Raw genomic sequence first — 19,204 nt, forward strand, 5'->3', positions numbered from 1 at the left:
TGAAAATCTGATGAGGATTTCTCCTCTGTCTGATTCCCTGCCACCTGCTGGGTGAGAAAACCTTTCTGTATCTCTCTTCTAACCCTCTTCCAATTACTTTAAATCTGTTCCCTGGCTTTTGACAGATCAAGTGAGGGAACCGCAAGGCATTTCTTCTTTCTATTTACTCTGTGCCCCTCAATTTTATGCACCACAGTTATGTCCTCTGTACTTCCCCTGTTCCAAAGAACCCTGGAAAATTTTCTCTTTCCTTCTGATATTTATCCCTTCCCCAAAAGAGAGTTCAACCTTGTTAATCTCACTGGAAAAATACTGTAAGTCTTTAAATATTTTACTGCTTCCTTGAGCCCACACCTTAGCACCAAGCAAGTGCACTGCTTGCTCTAGGCCACCTAACACCAACCATCACTAGCAACCTCTCCACATTTGAACAATGGGCTTTTCAGAGCTATCAAGTTCAAGTTTATTGTCATTCAACTGTATACACGGATACAGTCAAACTTAGCAACGCTCCTCCAGACCAAGCTGCAAAACACAGTACATATAGCTCACACAACACATAAAACAATATTCCCACAAATAAATTAACAAATAAAAATGTGCATATGTCACAAGTTTAAAAGTAAACAGCGTAATGCAACAGGCACTTGGTACGTGATGAGACCTGGGTGGTGACGGGATTCAGTAGTCTCACAGCCTGGGGTCAGTCAGTACGCGTAAAGGTAAAAAAAACAGAATTTCCATCTCAGGTCGATGACCATTCATCAGAATTGAAATGCTAAAGGCTTCTTTCTAATCAGATACTACCTAACCTGCTGAGTATTCAGCATTCCATTTTTTTTATTTCTGATTTTCAGCATCTGCAGTTACAGATTTTTCTATTAAGACTGAAGTCACTTACCTAAGAGACTGGGCAACAATGTTTTCACATATGGTCAGGCAGTGAGTCACACGGTCTTTTTTGGTTGTGGCAGATTCTTTCTTCCTGGAAAAATGAAAAGACCAATAATTAGGCATTACAGGGCATGAGTGTCCAGAAAATAATTTAATAAATAATAGGGTTTTAACTTGCCTAGCTTATTCCAGACACTGACTATAATGAATGGATTAGTGACAAGGAAAGGGAGCGTATGGCAGAGACCCACGACAAAAGCATATTTAAATCTTGCACAATTCAAGGTGACTACAATTCTAGTTCCAGTGCATTCAGGAATATGTTGTTTTATTATCTTATGACAACCATATGAGTGCAAAATTCTTACAACAAATTATTTCATTTAATTCTACTTCCCATAAAGACAATAACTGCCAAATCAACCCTCAGCATTTAATCTAGTATTAAACCATATACCCCTCCATATTAGAGCTTTCCTACCTGCGTGTGAGTTTGTATCATAAAACAGCTTCAAGCAACATCTAGCAGAGCGGATAACATGGTGTCATTAAGGATTACACTGCTGTTCACTAAGGCAACTGAACAACCACTCATGCACGGAAACACAGAGAACAGACATCACAGCATATTCTGCTAATACACTTGTTATTTGAGCAATGGTGAGGGCTGGTGGAGAAGCAAATATTGTGTCACGTATGCAATTGGGATCTTCTAGAACTATTCGCAAGTATCTTCCCCTGATAAATCCCCATGATCTATTGTCATACAACAATAAAACAATAGGAGCAGAATTAGGCCATTTGGCCCATCAAGTCTCTACTGCCATTCAATCATGGCTGATTTATAATCCCCTTCTGCCTTCTCCCTGTAACTTCTGATGCCCTTACTGATTAAGAACCTGTCAACCTCCGCCTTAAATATACCCAATGACTTGGCCTCCACAGCCATCTGTGGCAATGAATTCCACAGATTTACCACCCTCTGTCCAAAGAAATTCCTCCTCATCTCTGTTCTAAAGGTACAGCTTTCTATTCTGAGGCAGTTCCCTCTGGTCCTAGACTGTCTCCTCTCTTCGAAAATTTGCCTCCATATCCACTCTTTCCAGGCCTTACAATATTCAGTAGTTTTCAATGAAATCCACCTCATTCTTCAAAACTCCAGATAGTGAGTACAAACCCAGAGCCATTGAGTTTTCCTTATATGTTAACCCTATCTTCTCCAGGAACATTCTCGTGAATGAAAGGGTTAATGTATCAGTTGAATTCTCTCCCTACCCACATTTCTCTAGGCCAGCTTGAATTATTTTCAATGTTAAAAAACTAAAAATTTAGATTACATTGTAGTACTGCAAGATGGAATTGTATGAACACAAACTGGGGTATAATAGCGCAACAGTTAAGTTATTGAATGTGTATTCCGAAACCCAGACCATTTATGCAGAAACAGTAGTTCACATCCTGGTAGCCAAGGAATTTAAAATCAAGTGATCAAGTAAATTAGGAACTTAAAGAGCTAGAAGTAGCTTGCCATAAAATCAATCTGGTTCTCTTCTGGGAGTAGAACATCTTTACAAGATCTGGTTAATTCACACTGAAGATTCATCTGAATTCATCTCTTAAAATCTTCTCCATTTCAGGGACAATTAGGGATTGAAAACAGATATCAACCATTTCAAATGACATCTCATGAACCAATAAAAAGAATTACATTAGGGAACAATATTAACTAGATGACTCTTCCAAAGAGTAATCACATGCATTATGGATCCACTGGCTCTCATTATCACTGTAAGAATTTAATATTGGTAATTGTTTTTGAGGAAATTAGACATATTTCTGTGCTAAGACATTAAACATACATTGCTTCAATCACAACACACATACAAAAACGTAGAATGTATAATTGTATCATTTCTATTTGGAGCTTCTACTTGCAATCACTGATGGGAAGAACATAACAGCTTTAACATCTTTTTCCTAAAGATCATCTTTTATGAAATAACTCCCTGACTTCAAGTCATGATTCCTTTTTAATTACTTTTTTAAAAAAAAGATACATAGGAGCAATTGTAGCTCCTACAGAAAAAGCAACTTAACAATGATCCATTTTGGTTATGTGGCAGAAGGTAAATATTAGTCAGGAATTGGCATAACTCTCATTTGGAAAAAAAAGTCACATCTCTTACATTCACCTGAAATTTATTTTATTTATTTCAAGATGCAACATGGAACAGGAACAGGCCCTTATGACCCAACAAGCCATGCTACCCAGCAACCCAAATAGCCCAATCATAAGACAATTTACAATCATTAATTAATCTAATAACTGATAAAGTGCCGACTATGTCTGTGACTGCAGTGTGTTTGAATAATGTCTCACAGCTGCTTCTTTGAAGCAAGATAAGGGTTAAAGTTCACACAGATCCACATAAGATGTTTCCTGGTTCTTCACACCTTTCGGTTTCGACAAAAGGCAGGACTGATGGAAATTAGACAGGACATACCTTTCTTTATTAAAGTGGCTGGAGTGTCTATCAGGCTGATTGTTCTTTTGTATCATTGGCCTTATAACTTCTAACAATTCTGACATCAGGCAGTGAACTTGTTGAACCACTGGAGGGATGAGAAAGCTTCTCCCCCTGATGTCGGGACCAAGTTCACTCGCAAGATGAGCTCGAAGAAATGAACGGGTGAAAAGATAAGTAAGGACTTTTTGTGCTGGGGTTATTTGGTCCAGCGTTTTTTAAGTTTACATAACCAGTACATCTTTGGATTGTGGAAGGAAACCAGAGCATCCAGAGGAAACCCACGCAGTCACAAGGGAGAACATACAAACTCCTTACAGTCAGCAGTGAGAACTGAATTTTGACTCCAGGCCTCAAAGTGTAACAGTGCCATACTAACCACTATGCCACCATAGTGCCCTGATCCCCTACACTGTTATCTTAAGTTTAAATTCCACATGCATTACCTTCACTAACTATAAAGTACTTTGGGATGCTTAATCATCATTAACTAGGTTAAATAATACCTTCAGCAAGATGGCACCAGTGACCAACGTGACATCTTGCGGACAGCTTATAAAACTACTGGATACTCTTCCGCTGAATATACTAATTCTGAATTTCGATCCATTGCAGCCTGGAACTTTGCTTTTAAGAATGTATATTTGGGCTGACTGAATATTCTGGTGCTTCTGCTGCCTTCTGGGGAATTTGCTGTGGATAAGATTCTGTGTCTTTTCCTCATGACGAAACACTAACCCATGGTTGGTTTATTACTCTTTGCCAATTGAAGCGTCGAACAAGATTAAACTCAGAAGGTGAGTGGAAAATGAACAGGTGTTCAGTGCTGCTTGTCTGAGTTTAACCGGTCTCTTTCGCTGCGGTCAGCAGGCAGAAGGTGCAGGAGTCCCATGCCGCCGGCTTCAGGAGCTGTCAATGGACATCTGGACTGGCTTGTCTCAGTGCAGAGCATGCTCAGCATCTACGGTCTTGCTTCAGAGACTCATGTTCCTTGTGTTTGCTGTTTACTCTTTTTTACTATTTGTGCAATATGATCAGGGCGCTTCAGCACTGAACTGACTCTGCAACTGTGGCCTGTGGACATCAGCATAGCACTGAGGACTCAGCAGTTGATGATATTTGTTTACTTTTTATTGTTTACACAATTTGTTTTTATTTGCACATTGGGTGTTTCACAGTGGGAATTTTCACTGAACGGATTCTATTGTTTCTTTGTTTATTGGATGCCTGCAAGACAAATCTCAAGGTTGTATACTGTATACATACATTAAACTAGGTTTCAGCTCAGAGCTGGATGAAGCCATTTCCATGCAACACAAACATAATAAATTCACAAGCATCATAGCACCACCCTGATTATTCAATGTAATAAACTTTTATTTACAGTATATTTCACAAGTTAAAATATAGAACAGAGCAGTATAGGAACAGGCCATTCAGTCCACAATGTTGTGCTGAACCAATTAAATGAGTAAGCAAATGGCCAACTAAACCAATCTCTTCGACCTACATGATATCCATATCCTCCCATTTCCCTCAGTTTCATGTGCCTAGCTACACATCACCTAAAAGTCCCTAATGCAGGGGTTCCCAACCTGGGGTCCATGGACCTCTCAGTAACGGAAAGGGTCCACTGCATAAAAAATATCAGAGCCTACTGTTTCTGCCTCTTCCACCACCCCATGCAACGTACTTAATTCATTAAATTTTTTGGGGATTTTATTCTTAGCTCAACGGCAAGGCCCAATAAAGAACCTTGTGCATGATACACGTACGATCTCCAGCGTATCTGTTATAAAAGATAGCCCAGACATAAGCTAAGCTTGTTTATACAATTAATGATTGGCTTCTGCACCTGCTCATTATGGTTTTGATAAATTAAACACTGGTGCACACCCTTTCCAATACACAAAGCAGCATGTATTGAGAAAAGCAAACAAAATACACAGGCATATCACGAAAATCTGCCACATATTTAAATTTAAAAATAAGGAAAGAGAAAAACTCCACAACTTCTCAAAAAACTAAGTGCTCCTGCATATTACTTCCTCAATAACATACACATACAAAATGCTGGAGGAACTCAGCAAGTCAACGTTTCAGACCAAGACCCTTTATCAGCAGACATCAGGGAATCTCTTATACTGCTCTACAATAATAACCTGCATTTATATATTAGTAAAGTGTCCCAAGATATTTCGCTGGGATGTAATGGTCTGAGTGGTGGGGGGGTGGCGGGAGGGAGATACATCTCTACCTTCCCTCTGCTAGCCTGCAGGTCACCTTTGGGCAAGGTATAGAACCTGCTTAGCACCCCCCCTCCTCTCCACCCCCCCCCCCCCAAATCAGGACTCTCCACATCTGATCCCCTAATGAGTATGGATGCCAGGACCTCTGGCCTCCTCTCCTGAAGTCAATAATCATTTCCTTAGTTTTCTTTGCTGACATCAAGTGAGAAGTTCTTTTTGTGGCACCACTCAGCCAGACTTTCAATCTCCCTCCAATTTACTGATTAGGCAACCACCTTCAATTCAGCTAACAACAGTGGTGTCGTCAGCAAACTTAAATATGGCATTAGAGCTGTGCTTACCCTCTCAGTCATTAAAGCAAGGATAAGAAATAAACAGATGAGTTTTAGAAATCTACAGTTTACAAAATGGGATGCTGACCAAACTGATAACCAACACACATTATCTATTCAAGTGCAAATCAAATTTTTGAAATTACAGCAGCAGTTGCAGTGTTTAAAGAATTTAGACAGGTACACGAGAAGAAAGCTTTAATGGAATACAAGGCAAATGAGTCTAGTTTAAGTCGACATCAACAAATTACCAAAAAGCCTGCTACCATGCTGTATAAATCTAAAAAGATAAAGTTGTACTATTAGTAATTCCAGAGAGGAAGGTCAAATAGCCAAAGGGTTCCTTGACAAACTGACTCTACCTTACTAACAGCTCGCAGCTTCCAGTTGAAAACAGTGATGGAACTGAACTTAGAGAACCTATTTATCACCATATCTCTGTTTCGTCTTTCCAACAAAATTCAATAACTGACCTTGGGTGAAAAGAGTAAAAACAAATCAAGAGCACTACCTCCTCCCATAGATGCTGTCTGGCCTGCTGCGTTCTGCCAGTATTTGGTGTTTTTATCAAGAGCACTAGCCCGCTGTTCCTCTGGGTTCTTCAGATGCATGGAGAGGGAGAGCTTGCTACATGGGCAACAGCTCACACTCCATATCGTACTGTCCTGGCTTGGGTATCTAAACAGCTAGGATGCAACATCCATTGTCGGCCCAGACCAACAGAAGCTTCTTCAGCCTTCGGAAGAGTCCCTGGCAAAGGACACACAGGAACACGTTCTGACGGTGTGCACCTCTTATGCATATTCTGTAACACCTGTGCTCATTTCAGTGTCTAAATGCACAGGTTTGCCTTGAGAAGTTGCAGAGGTTGAGGGTACTATGATCTTCTTCAGTGTGTGGAATAATTTGTGGCTTAGTGGCTTGTTAGACCATTCAGAGAACAATCGCATCAAATTCAAAGTTCAAAGAACATTTATTATCGAGGTATATATACTTTATACAACGTTGAGATTCAGCTCCTTACAAGCAGCCACAAGACAAAGAAGCCCAATAAAACACACAAAAGGAAGCAAATAACAATGGGAATTGAAGTTCATGAAACAGTCCACAGCCGATCTGGGAACCTGTTAGTTACAGGCCACAGCCTCAGTTCAGCACTGAGACAAGTAAACCTTTCCAGCCATGAGCTGAACACCCTCATCTCCGGCCCCAACACCCTGACTTTTTCAATTTGGCCCAGCACTTAAATTGGCCAAACAGCGGGGTGCTCCTTGCTCTCAGACTCGGACCCTGCCACTTCAATTTGCTCTCGCACCCAGGACCTGCTGCCTCAATTTGGCATGTACCCAACCTTTCCAATCTGGTCAGCTGCTTAAATCACTCTCGGGTCAGTGCCCCACCGCCACGACTCAGCCTTGCCTTAGTTCTGCCACTTTGAATCACCTCCAAGTCTATTCCAGCAATAGTGGTCGCCAACCAGTCGAAAAAAAAGAAAATACATAAATACATTATGCCTGATAAACCTTTTGTTGCAAATATGTAGTAACTTCTACTTTGAAAAAGGACCACTCGACAACTTCATGGCCAAAAGGAACAACTTTATCTAGGACGGTAAAACGATATTTGCATACAGGGGTTTTCACTAATGCACACCGGGCAGAAAAGACCGGAAGGAAAACCCCGCAACCCCCGAAACAATCTCTCTTTACAAACAGCTTTACCATGATCCTAACTGGTATTAACTTATCTTTATAATGCTCACATTACAACACTTCTCCCCCTTTAAATTCCAACATTCCCCAAATGTAAAGAAATGGGAAACAAAAACAGTGGTGTCATTAGCTTGCATACCCCTGAAACTTATACTAGTGTCTCAGTAACAGTTTACCAATACCAGGAAAGTTGAGGAGCTGAAATCAGGGTTGAAGGCTCAGAGAACGTGGATCAACAAGTGTTAAAGGACTTGACACTCTGTGAATATTTTTCACGACAGTTCAATGAATCCCTGGATGTAATGCAAACAGCTCAGTTTGTTGTATTTGTCAGAATGGCTTTCCAGGATTTTACAACAAAGGAGAACTTCCTCACTCTTTTTCACTTAAAGGAGAGAATGAGAGGTGAGGATATTTACAATGAATTTTTTAAAATGTCCGCAAAAATGACATCCCCATTCATAAACTGGTGGCAATTACTACTGATGGGGCTCCAGCAATGCACGGTGTGTGCTTTGGTTTTATAGCACTGTGCCATAATGACTCTGATTCTCCTGACTTCCTGATCATCACTGATTGATTCATCAACAGGCATCCGCTGGGTCGGTCGTGGACTTTTCTCATGTAATGACACTGGTGGTCAAACTGATAAACTTGATTCGAGCAAAAGTGCTCCAGCACCGCTTATTCAAGGCATTATTGGATGAGCTCAATGCCACTATGGCCAGTTTGATATGCTAGTTACAGTGTTTTCTTGGTTGAATTAATCTGAAAGTTTGACAAAAGCATTTTATGTAATTAAAATACAATTAGCCCAAATAAAAAGCCTCAAGTTGGAAGTACAATCTGAGCTGTTTTTTCTCTAAACAATTTAGCAGGTCAATCTTGCCTTTCACTAAGGCCGAGCTAGGGGATCTTGGGCTTAAAAAGGTTGGTGACCACTAGGCTAAACATTGGTTTGTTCCCCACTCTTGGGCTCAGGCCTGGGCCCCACCACCTCAATTCAGTCTGTACACACCGTACCACAACCATCCTGCACCTTCGAGACTTCAATTCACAATGCAAAAACGCCAGGTCCGACAAGCAGTTCAAAAGCACAACTCCAAAAAGGAAATTACAGGCTACTGATTGCAGTGATCGATTTTGAGAAAAATGTGATTAATAAAGTAGTTAGTACATAAAAACAGAATCTATCTCTTTCCTAGTGTATATGACAAACTCTTCTCAGGCTTCCAACTGATAGGCTGCACCCGGCTGGAAGACGATAAAAGTAGTCAGCAGTTTTGTTTGCAACCAGCAAGTTGTCGCTGTGCTTCACCAGCACCATCTTAAACCAGATGATACCAAGTAATAGAAATCCAATTCTATCTTCATGCCTGGCGCAACTTTATCTGAACCAATGTAATTCAACAGTTATTTTGTTTAATGTGCACTGATGCAACAAAAAAAAAACAAAATTGGAACTATGAGATTTTGAGTGACTTTTTCTTACCAATTTAAGCATAGGATTTGAAAATTTGATCTCCACAATGACATATTTTTGTGTCCTGGACATTGTCCTCTTGCCTTCAAATCAGTAAGTCAATAGAGGGTAACCCTAGGTAATTTCTAAGGTAAGGACATGTTCGGCACAGCTTTGTGGGCCGAAGGTCCTGTGTTGTGCTGTAGGTTTTCTACCTTTCAATGTTCATAAGACATAGGAGCAGAATTAGGCCATCTGGCCCAACGAGTCTGCTCCACCATTCAATCACGGCTGAACTTTTTTACTTCTCAACCTCAGTTCCCGGCCTTCTCCCCATAACCTTTGATGCCAAGTCCAATCAAGAACCTATCAATCTCTGCCTTAAATACACCCAACAACCTGGCCTGCAGAGTTGCACGTGGCAACAAATTCCACAAAATGTCTCGGCCTCTTTCCAGCTATTCAGCTTGAAACTCCCTGCAGACATTCAATACAGTATTGAGCAAGCTTTGGAGTGGTTTGAAAGCTTATGAGGCCTCAGGCTACCTCCATAGCAAGATGCTAAAGATATAATAATCTGAACTACAAGGTCGTAAAACAAAGGCACAAAATCAAGCCATTCAGCCCAGAGTTCACTCTAACATTCCATCATGGTAGGTTTCTTATCCCTCGCAACCCCATTCTCCTGCTTTCTCCTTTGACAACCCTTGCTAATCAAACACCCATCAATCTTCCTTTTAAGTATACTCAATAACTTCACCACCCTCTAACTAAAGAAATCCTTCCTCATCTCTGTTCTAAAGGTACATCCTTCTATTCTGAGGCTGTGCCACCACAATAGGAAACATCCTCTCCACATCCACTCTTATCTATACATTTCAATATGAAGTAGATTTCAATGATATCTCACACAGCACCCCCCCCCCCCGACATTCTTAATCCCAACAAGTACAGGCCCAATGAGTTGAGCTTTTCATTCCAGGATTATTCTTGTAAACCTCCTTTGGAACCTCTCCATACCAGCACATCTTTTCTTAGATAAGGGGCCCTAAACTGAACATAATAATCCAAGTGTGATATGACCAACATCTTAGAAAGCCTCAGCATTACAACTTTGCATTTATATTCTAGCCTTCCCTTAATGAATGCTAACATTGTATGTGCCTTCCTTACCACTGACTCAACTTGCAAGTTAAATTTTAGGGAATCCTGCACAAGTACCCCCAAGTCCCTTTGCACCAGATTTCTGAACGAGTTCCCCGTTTGTGAAATAGTCTACACCATTATTCTTTCCACATGACCATGCACTTCCCTACACTGTATTCCATCCACTCTGAAATCCCGGCCATTATATATCCCACAACCAATAGATTAAAAATAACAAATTACCTGGATATTATCACACTGCTGTTTTGTGGAGGCTGTGTACACTGTGATTGCTGAATTTCTTGCAAAATTACCCCTCCTATGAAGTGTTGGTGGAAGGCAAATGAAGTGGAAGGCAAATGCAATGTTAGTGCATATTTTGAGAACTAGAACTTAAAAGCAAGGATGTAATACTGAAGCTTTATAAGACATTGGTCAGACTGAATTTGGAGTACTGTGAGCAGTTTTGAGTTCCAAATCTAAGAAAGGATATACTAGCACTGGAGAGGATCCAGAAGAGGTTCATGAATAAATGGGTTATCCTATGAGGAGTGTTTAATGGCTCTGCCTCAGAATAGAAGGACGTCCCTTTAGAACAGAGATGAGGAGGAATTTCTTCAGCCAGTGTGTTGAATCTGTAGAATTCATTGCTACAGACAGCCAAGTCATTAGGTATATTTAAGGTGGAGGCTGATATGTTCCTGATTAGTAAGGGTGTTAAAGGTTACAGGGAGAAGGCAGGAGGATGGGACTGAGAAGTAAAATAAATCAGCCATGATGGAATAGTAGAGTAGATGATGGGCTGAATTCTGTTTCCATGACTTTCTGGTCTTATGGGTGTGATCTAAGTGTTTTGGGATATACTAAAGAAGTACTGTTTAAGTGCAACTTCTTCCTTTTACTAATTAAAAAGTATTGTTAAAACATTAATAAGTAGTATCAATAAGTTTACACTAAACCAGGTTACCAACTATTGCCAAAACACTGAGACACTGAATGAAACTGAGCATACAAACTCACTTCCCCTTTGTGGTTGAAGATTAAATAGTGAAAGGACAGAAAGGGGTGGATCTAGTCAAAATACTTTGCCTCCTAACAACTGTTGTTGGCAGATCTCAGACAGTGATGGAGCTGTGCAGGAGTGAGGTAGTGTCAATGTCAGTAAGACCAATTGTGGACATCAGGAAGGGGAAGTCGAGGGAACACACACCAGTCTGAGTGGTCAGCAGCGAAAAGGGTAAACAGGTTCAAGTTGCTGTGTGTCAACATCTCTGAATATCTATCCTGGTTCCATCACATTGATCCAATTACAAAGTCAACATGCCAGCAACTACACTTCAGTAGGAGATTGAGGAGATTTGGTTTGTCACACAAAGACTCTAGCACAGTTCTACAGATGTATCAGCAGAGTATTCCGACTGAGTGCATCAATGTCCGGTATATCAACTACACAGAATCAGAAAAGGCTGCAGAGAGTTGTAAACTCAGCCAGCTCCATTATGGGCACCAGCCTCCCACCACTGATGACATCTTCAAAGGGCAATGCCTCAAGGAGGCAGTACAGTCGGCCCTCCTTATCAGCGGGTTCTGCATGCACAGATTCAACCAACCACGGATCGGGAAAACCCAGGAGTTTTCTCTCCAGCACTTGTAGTTTGAGCATGTACAGACGTCTTTTCTTGTCATCATTCCCTAAACAATACAATAACAACTATTTACATAGCATTTACATTGTATTAGGCATTATAAGTAATCTAGAGATGATTTAAAGTATATGGGACAATGTGCATAGGTTACCGTGTATTGGGAATCGAAAAAAATGGAGGTTCTCTAAGTCGCAGGAGGTACATCTGGTATTATTTAGCATCAGTTAGTCAAATGTTTGTCTTAGTATATAGTACATATTTTACCTTTCTATGCATATAAAACTTAAGAAACATATGTATTTCAATAACTAAACCACTGCATTGTTTTGTAATAATTGTAGCTTTCATCAGGGCAGGGCCTTCACATGCTCTATCATTCTCACTTTATCCTTTAAAATTGTTCCAATCATTGACCAACTGTAGCCTAACACTTTTCCAATGACCGAAGGCGTTTCACCTCTTTCCGATCACTTTATTATCAATCGTGATCGTTTTCTGTAACGGAACAGAAACAATGAGGACGGTGGTTCCGAGCCCCGCCAGGTCCTAAAGCCCACCACACTGAGACACGTTAAATAAGGTCCAGAGCTCCACTGGGTCCTAAAGTCCACCAACTTGAGCATCCGCGTTTTTTGGTATCCGCGGGGGGGGGGGGGGGGTCCCAGAACCAATCCCCTGTGAATAAGGAGGGCCAACTGTATCCAACTTTAAATATTCTTACCATCCATGACATACCCTCTTTTCATTACTACCAAGATGCACACTCAATGTTTAAGGAGGAATAGCTTTTTCTCCTCTGCCATCAGATTTCTGAATGGTCCATGAGCATTACCCCACTATTTTGCTCTTTTTGCACTCCTTATGTTTTTATATTTCTAATTGCAGCTTTTAATAATTCTTTACATATTGCAATGCAATGCTACTGCAAAACAATTAATTTCACGACATATGTCAGTGATAATTAAACCAAATTCTGATTCTGAAGGTCCTCCAGGAGGACAACAACCTTGTAGTTTGGAGGCTTGCGTGCCTCAGTGACCCGGACAGCTATGTTGGCTGGAGTCAGGGCTTTGTGCTTTGGCTCTTTGTAAGATCACTCATGCCAAACAGGTCAAAGGAATGAGGTCAGACTAACAGTGGTCCACCAGTGTTCACGGTTCAGGGGTTCAGCTCAGGGCTAACAACCCTAATTGGTAAAACAAAATTGTTAGGGAAACAGCAATGAAAAGTCCTTCTCTATCTGAGTGCGACGGTATTCTCCAACTCAGGACCTGCATGACTGACAGTAGTGAAAACCAAGAGAAAGCTACTGTCATAATGAAGGAAGCCTTGAACACCGCCAGAGATTGGTGCCCTAAATGCCAGTGGCATTATGGACAGTAAGTAAGTGATACTGAAATTGATTTCCAAGGAGCATATTAGGTTTATGATTTAGAAGAAATTTTATTAACTACCTTAGCTAATGAAGCTACTTTGTCTCCACTTTCCACCAAGTGAACACAAGTACACAATAAGGATGTGAAGTATTGATTATTCATTGAATTTGAAAATCATCCCTTGATGCTTGAATTACAGGCTTTCTCACTGGTCAGAATCAGGTTTAATATCACTGGCATACGTCATGAAATCTGTTGTTTTGCAGCAGCAGTACATTGTTTTATATTAAGTATTACAATAAGAAATATATCTTTAATAATTTAAATAAATAGTGCAAAAAGAAAAAGGAAAATAAAATACATAAGTCGTATACATGGGTCCATTGTCCATTCAGAAATCTGACTGAGGAAGGGAAGAAGTTGCTCCTAAAATGTTGAGTGTGATCACTCTACAAAATAAAGGATGTGCCTTAATGAAGTCAACTTGAGAAAAGTCCATTTCTCAATCACCATTCTTTATATCTGCTTGTAAATTAAATTGCCACTAATTAATTAACTTAACTAACTGAACATTTACAACCTTACCCCCGGTTCAGTATAGATGCAATTTTCTTGTGCAAAATAACAGGTCACCAAGGCTGGTTACAATTATCACAAAATTACAACACTATTTGGAAAGCACTTAAACAGTTACCCCTTCCAGCAACTCTAGCCGGTAATCCAAGAAATCGCTTAATTGACGAACCAATTTTCCAATAGAACTCATGCAGGAGATCAGGCCTTCAACAACAGTGATCTATGCTAAATATTAAGACCTGTGTGCTTTTTAGCCTCAAATCCACATGCTGCTCAACTTCCAATCACTATGAAATATCTCAAGTATTAATCTCCTCCTTGAAATAGAGCTATTTAACTGAATAAAACTGAAGGAATGTTTTGCTCAATAAAAGAAAATATTGCCAATGGCTTATAGCAGAAATTAAACACATTTCTCTGAACTCTTAATTCAATGCATTGGTTGCCACCAGATCTGTTATTGTTGACATTGCATACTGCAGAAGTTCATTACATCCAATTTCAAACAACCATAATACTGCAGAGTTTATAAACAGAATTTGGATTTACATTTTTCAAAAGTAATGTCTTATGCACTATTTTAAAAGAGAATTCTAAACAGTAACTCTTCTGTTGCATCTGCTTGAAGTTGTGTAAGACATCAGTGAGGCCGAATTGGGAATATTGTGTGTAGTTTTGGCCACCTACATACAGGAATGATGTCAATAAGATTCAAAGAGTGCTGAGAAAATTTACAATGATATTGCTGGGACTTGAGGACCTGTGTTATAGGGAAAGATTAGGACTTCCTTCCCTAGAGCACAGAAGAATTAGGGTAGATTTAATACAGGTATACAAAATTACGAGAGGTATATAGGATAAATGCAAGCAGGCCAACTAGTGGAGTGGTGCCACAGAAACAAACTGGCACTCAACGTCGGTAAGGCGAAAGAACTGATTGCGGACTTCAGGAAGGGTAAGATGAAGGAACACGTACCAATCCTCAGAGGGATCAGAAGTGGAGAGAGAGAGAGCAGCTTCAAGTTCCTGTATGTCAAGATCTCCAAGGATCTAACCTGGTCCCAAAATATCAATGTAGTTATAAAGAAGGCAAGACAGCGGCTATACTTTATTAGAAGTTTGAAGAGATTTGGCATGTCAACAAATAGACTCAAAAACTTCTATAGTTGTAACGTGGATAGAGTGGACACTCTAACGCTGTCTGATATGGAGGGGCTACTGCAAAGGACCGAAAGAAGCTGCAGAAGGTTGTAAATCTGGTCAGCTCCACCTTGGGTACTAATCTCCATTATTATGGACATTCAGCACCCAGGGCGTATCCTTTTCTCACTGTTACCATCAGGTAGGAGATACAGAAGCCTGAAGGCACACACTCAGCAATTCAGGAACAGCTTTTTCCCCTCTGCCATCCGATTCCTAAATGGAATTGAATCTTTGGACATGACCTCACTTTTTAAAAAATGTATCGTACTTCTGTTTTTGCATGTGCTTTTAATCTATTCAATATACGTAATTATTTACTTGTTTATTGTTATTAATCTTATTTTATTTTTCCCTGCTAGATTATGTATTGCATTGAACTGCTGCTGCTAAGTTAACAAATTTCACGTCACATGTCAGTGATAATAAACCTGATTTGATTCTGAAGTTTGGTAACGCTAGACCAGCAGTCACGGGTTAAGGGTAAAAGATTAAATATTTAAGGGGAACATGAGAACGAATGTTTTCACTCAGAGGGTAGTGAGAGAGTGGAACATGGTGCCAGCGGAAGTGGTGGATGCAGGCTTGATTTCATCACTGAAGGGAAATTTGGATAGGTACATAGATGGGAGGGGTATGAAGGGCTGTGGTCTGGGTGCAGATCAATTGGACTAAGCAGACGAATAACTGCAAGAACTAGATGGCCCAAGTGGCCTGTTTCTGTGTAGTGCTTTATGACTCTATACTTCCAGATTCAAAGTGCTGATTAGCACCTTCTGTGCTGTAAATGTTCCACCACAGACAATAAGCAGAGCGCCCAATTTAGAATATTTATTCATGGAAGTGGAGATTGCTGACAAGGCCTGTATTCATTGCCCAACCCTTCAGCAAGGTGAGTCACCCCGCTACTATAGCTGTAGTTGTGCAACTTACACAAATCATAGAATCTATATTTAATAACTATAAAAACCTTAATGTTGCCAATTTGCATAAGTCATACAGCCACCCCTCCTCAAATTCCCAGGCTTACTGTTATCATTGTAAAACATACCTTATTGACTCTTGACATTAGTAATATTATTGAACATACTATTTCTATCAAACTATGCACCTGTTTTGAAATATAGAATTGCAAAAAAATAGAACAGCGCAGTTTGACAAGCTGACTAAACATGTTGTACAAATAGAACTTTCTGTTTTAAAGCTTGAATGACTGAACACATCTGCCACATCCTACCTGGCTTCACCTATAACCTGCCAGCTTGTCCACCTTCCCCTCCTACTTTCTAATCCTGGCTTCTTCCTCCTTGCTTTCCAGTCCCGATGAAGGGTCTTGGCCCAAAAACTGACCTGCTCGCTTCCTCTTGGGGGGGGGGGTTTGAGATCACTGCCACATCCTACGAGAGCACAATTGCTAAGTAACTCAAAATCACGTTCACTCTTAATAATGAAATAATAACAAAAACTAGAATGTTTCAAAAATCAGCTTGTCAATCAGCAATTATTGATAAGATACATAACACTAAAATGAATGATCTGCCTCAAACACATTCAAGTTAATGCTTTCAGTTCCTGCTCATGGCCTTGGCCCTACCCACAACACTCAAAAAGTTACCTTCCCCGAGCAGTAAGGCTGATCAGCACTTCTACCCACTAACCCACCCCTCCACAACCACCACCAACACTACTTTATCATTTCCTGTCAGTCACCTCATGTACGCAGCCTGGCGGACCGCGCTGGAAGCCAAGTCTGTGGGTATATTTAAGGCAGATGTTAATCGTTTCCTAATGGATATGGTGAGAAGGCAGGAGTATGGGGTTGAGTGGGATCTGGGATCAATCAGCCTCAATGGGCTGAATGTCCTAATTCTGTTCCTATGTCTTAATACGGTCACTTTATGGACATAAATCTTTGTGTACAAGCTATTTTGTATATTTATTGTGTTCTTTATCTTACTGTGTTTTTTTGTTCTGCATCAGATCTGGTTTATATTTAATTATCTGTGTTCATATCTTAGTGTCTACAGTTCTAGATTTGCCTACTGTCCAGTCTTTACCTATATATATTTTTGTATTCGTCTGCACATGCATACTTGTGCAACTAGTTGCGCATCTTTGCAATGAAGAATAGTAAGGGAAATTTTATTTTTCGCATGGCTGTGTACACATTTGTGAAAGCAAGTTTGAGAGCGCGAAACAGGCACACATACGCAAAGTGAATGCATGACGCAAGGTTGTGTGAGAGTGGAAGAATAGATGGATGTGTTTATATAGCTGTGTATTTGACTGTGTGGTTAAGTACAGGCATCGGGGTTATATGCATATACTAGTAGGTCGTATGCATGTGTCTATGTGGAAGTGTCATTTACACCGAAGTGTGATCAAGCACACATGTAGTGGGGGGTTGGATGCATATAAGTACAGGGTTGCGTGCATTTATATGACTGCGAATGGTTGTATATTTGTATTTAAGTGTGTGGTTAAGTACATCAATGCATCGGAGTTGTGTGCATATATTAGAAAGAGGTCGCATGCATGTGTTTATGTGGCTGCGAGTGGTTGTGTCTTCATGATTGCGGATAAGCGCACACATGCAGGGATGGGTGCGCGACTGTTTACTCACTGTTTCTGTCCCGGCTCCTCGCTGGACGGTCCCTGCTGGAATGACTTCAGTGACTCGAAGGCCTTCATCAGTTTCTCCATGGTTGCCATTTTATTAGGGAGAAGGAGAAAGTGAAGGGAGTGGAATCGTGGGGAGGGGGCAACGAAGCTCGGCAATCTTACGCTTTACCAAGCGGTTTTAATCCAAGACAGCAACAGGCAAACACCCCGACCGGATGTGTGCAGGGCTTTTCCCCGAGGCGGGCTCGCTAACCGAACCTCCAGCTGTCGCCAAGCCCGGCAACCACCGCCATCTTGCTGAGGAAATATCCCACAATTCGTCCACAACAACCTAACCTAACGCCGGCACCCGTCCCGCCCCGTCTCCTGATTGCTGCTCCGATTGACCAATGCGATCAGGGTATTTGGATAGAAGGCGGGACTACAAAGGAAAAGCCGCACTCAACGGGGTACAGCGTGCCGCCTTTCGATAATGAACAGTCCTCTAAACCAATAAGCGATTGGATTTGTCGTCTCTGCTCAATGACACACACGTCCCTTCCATGCCGTACATTGATTGACGGCTCTGCCAAGCAATGATCTATCGAAATTTCTTTCCAGGCCGGGACGCGGTATTGTATCATAATATTACGTCATAAGCAGCACCGATTGATGGTTCCAATATCCAATCTCGATCTAGATTTAGTTTAGCTGACCAATGGGAGTTGAGAGCGGGACTGGACAGGCGGTCCGAATTGAATAGATACATGTATACCAATTATCATTAGTGTTTGGGTATTTTAGACCAATGATATCGTGCTAAAGGAGGGACGAGATGTTGATTCAAAATCAATGGCGATCGTTTGCAGGCGGGATCTCCAAACTCAAAGGAAGCGGCCGATGACGAACCATGGACGTGTGATAGGGGACTTCGGGGTTTCAAGGTTATGAATGACGACAGGTTGACCAGGAAAAGATGGGAACGTCTTCATTGTGGCCAAATTAAAAGAAAGATAAGTGGAAAGCCGGAATGAAATGAGGAAAGGTTGGTAATAACCACCAGTTCCTTGAGATACAGTGAAGAGCTTGTCTTGTATACTGTTAAATCACTAAGGTCGTAATAACATAAAACACAATACTGGAATGCAACAGCTACAGAGAAAATACAGGTAGACAACAAATAAATCAAACATGATCGAATGGTGCAGTAGACTCGATGGGCCAAATGGCACAATTCAGCGCCTATGTCTTTGGTGTATACTGTTGTGGTGAACTACATGTACCTGTCTGGACATGCCCCCTCTGCTGACCGCTCCTGTGGCTCCTCCCACAGACCCCTGTATAAAGGTGATTGGGGCCTGAGCCCTGCCTCTCAGTCTCCAGGATGTAGCATGGTGGTCAATTGCTGCTTGTTCTTTCTTCCAGTCAATAAAAGCCTATATCTTGCCTCACGTCTCAGAGGTATTGATGGTGCATCACCGTCTC

At 40.9% G+C, this 19,204-nt stretch overlaps 1 protein-coding gene across 2 annotated transcripts in view; it reads right to left on the reverse strand.

Annotated features, from left to right (window-relative positions):
• Positions 1-18,053, reverse strand: part of htt (huntingtin) — a 264,099-nt gene extending 246,046 nt beyond the window's left edge. For both annotated transcript variants that reach the window (XM_059974136.1, XM_059974135.1), the window contains exons 1-2: positions 17,742-18,053; positions 902-985 (exon numbers count right to left, since the gene is read on the reverse strand). In XM_059974136.1, the coding sequence (XP_059830119.1) occupies positions 902-985; positions 17,742-17,830 (173 nt within the window). In that variant the 5' untranslated portion in view covers positions 17,831-18,053. The remainder of the gene's footprint in view (positions 1-901; positions 986-17,741) is intronic.
• Positions 18,054-19,204: the final 1,151 nt, after the last annotated feature.

Source organism: Hypanus sabinus, chromosome 7, assembly GCF_030144855.1.
Source record: "Hypanus sabinus isolate sHypSab1 chromosome 7, sHypSab1.hap1, whole genome shotgun sequence".
Lineage (NCBI taxonomy): Eukaryota > Metazoa > Chordata > Chondrichthyes > Myliobatiformes > Dasyatidae > Hypanus > Hypanus sabinus.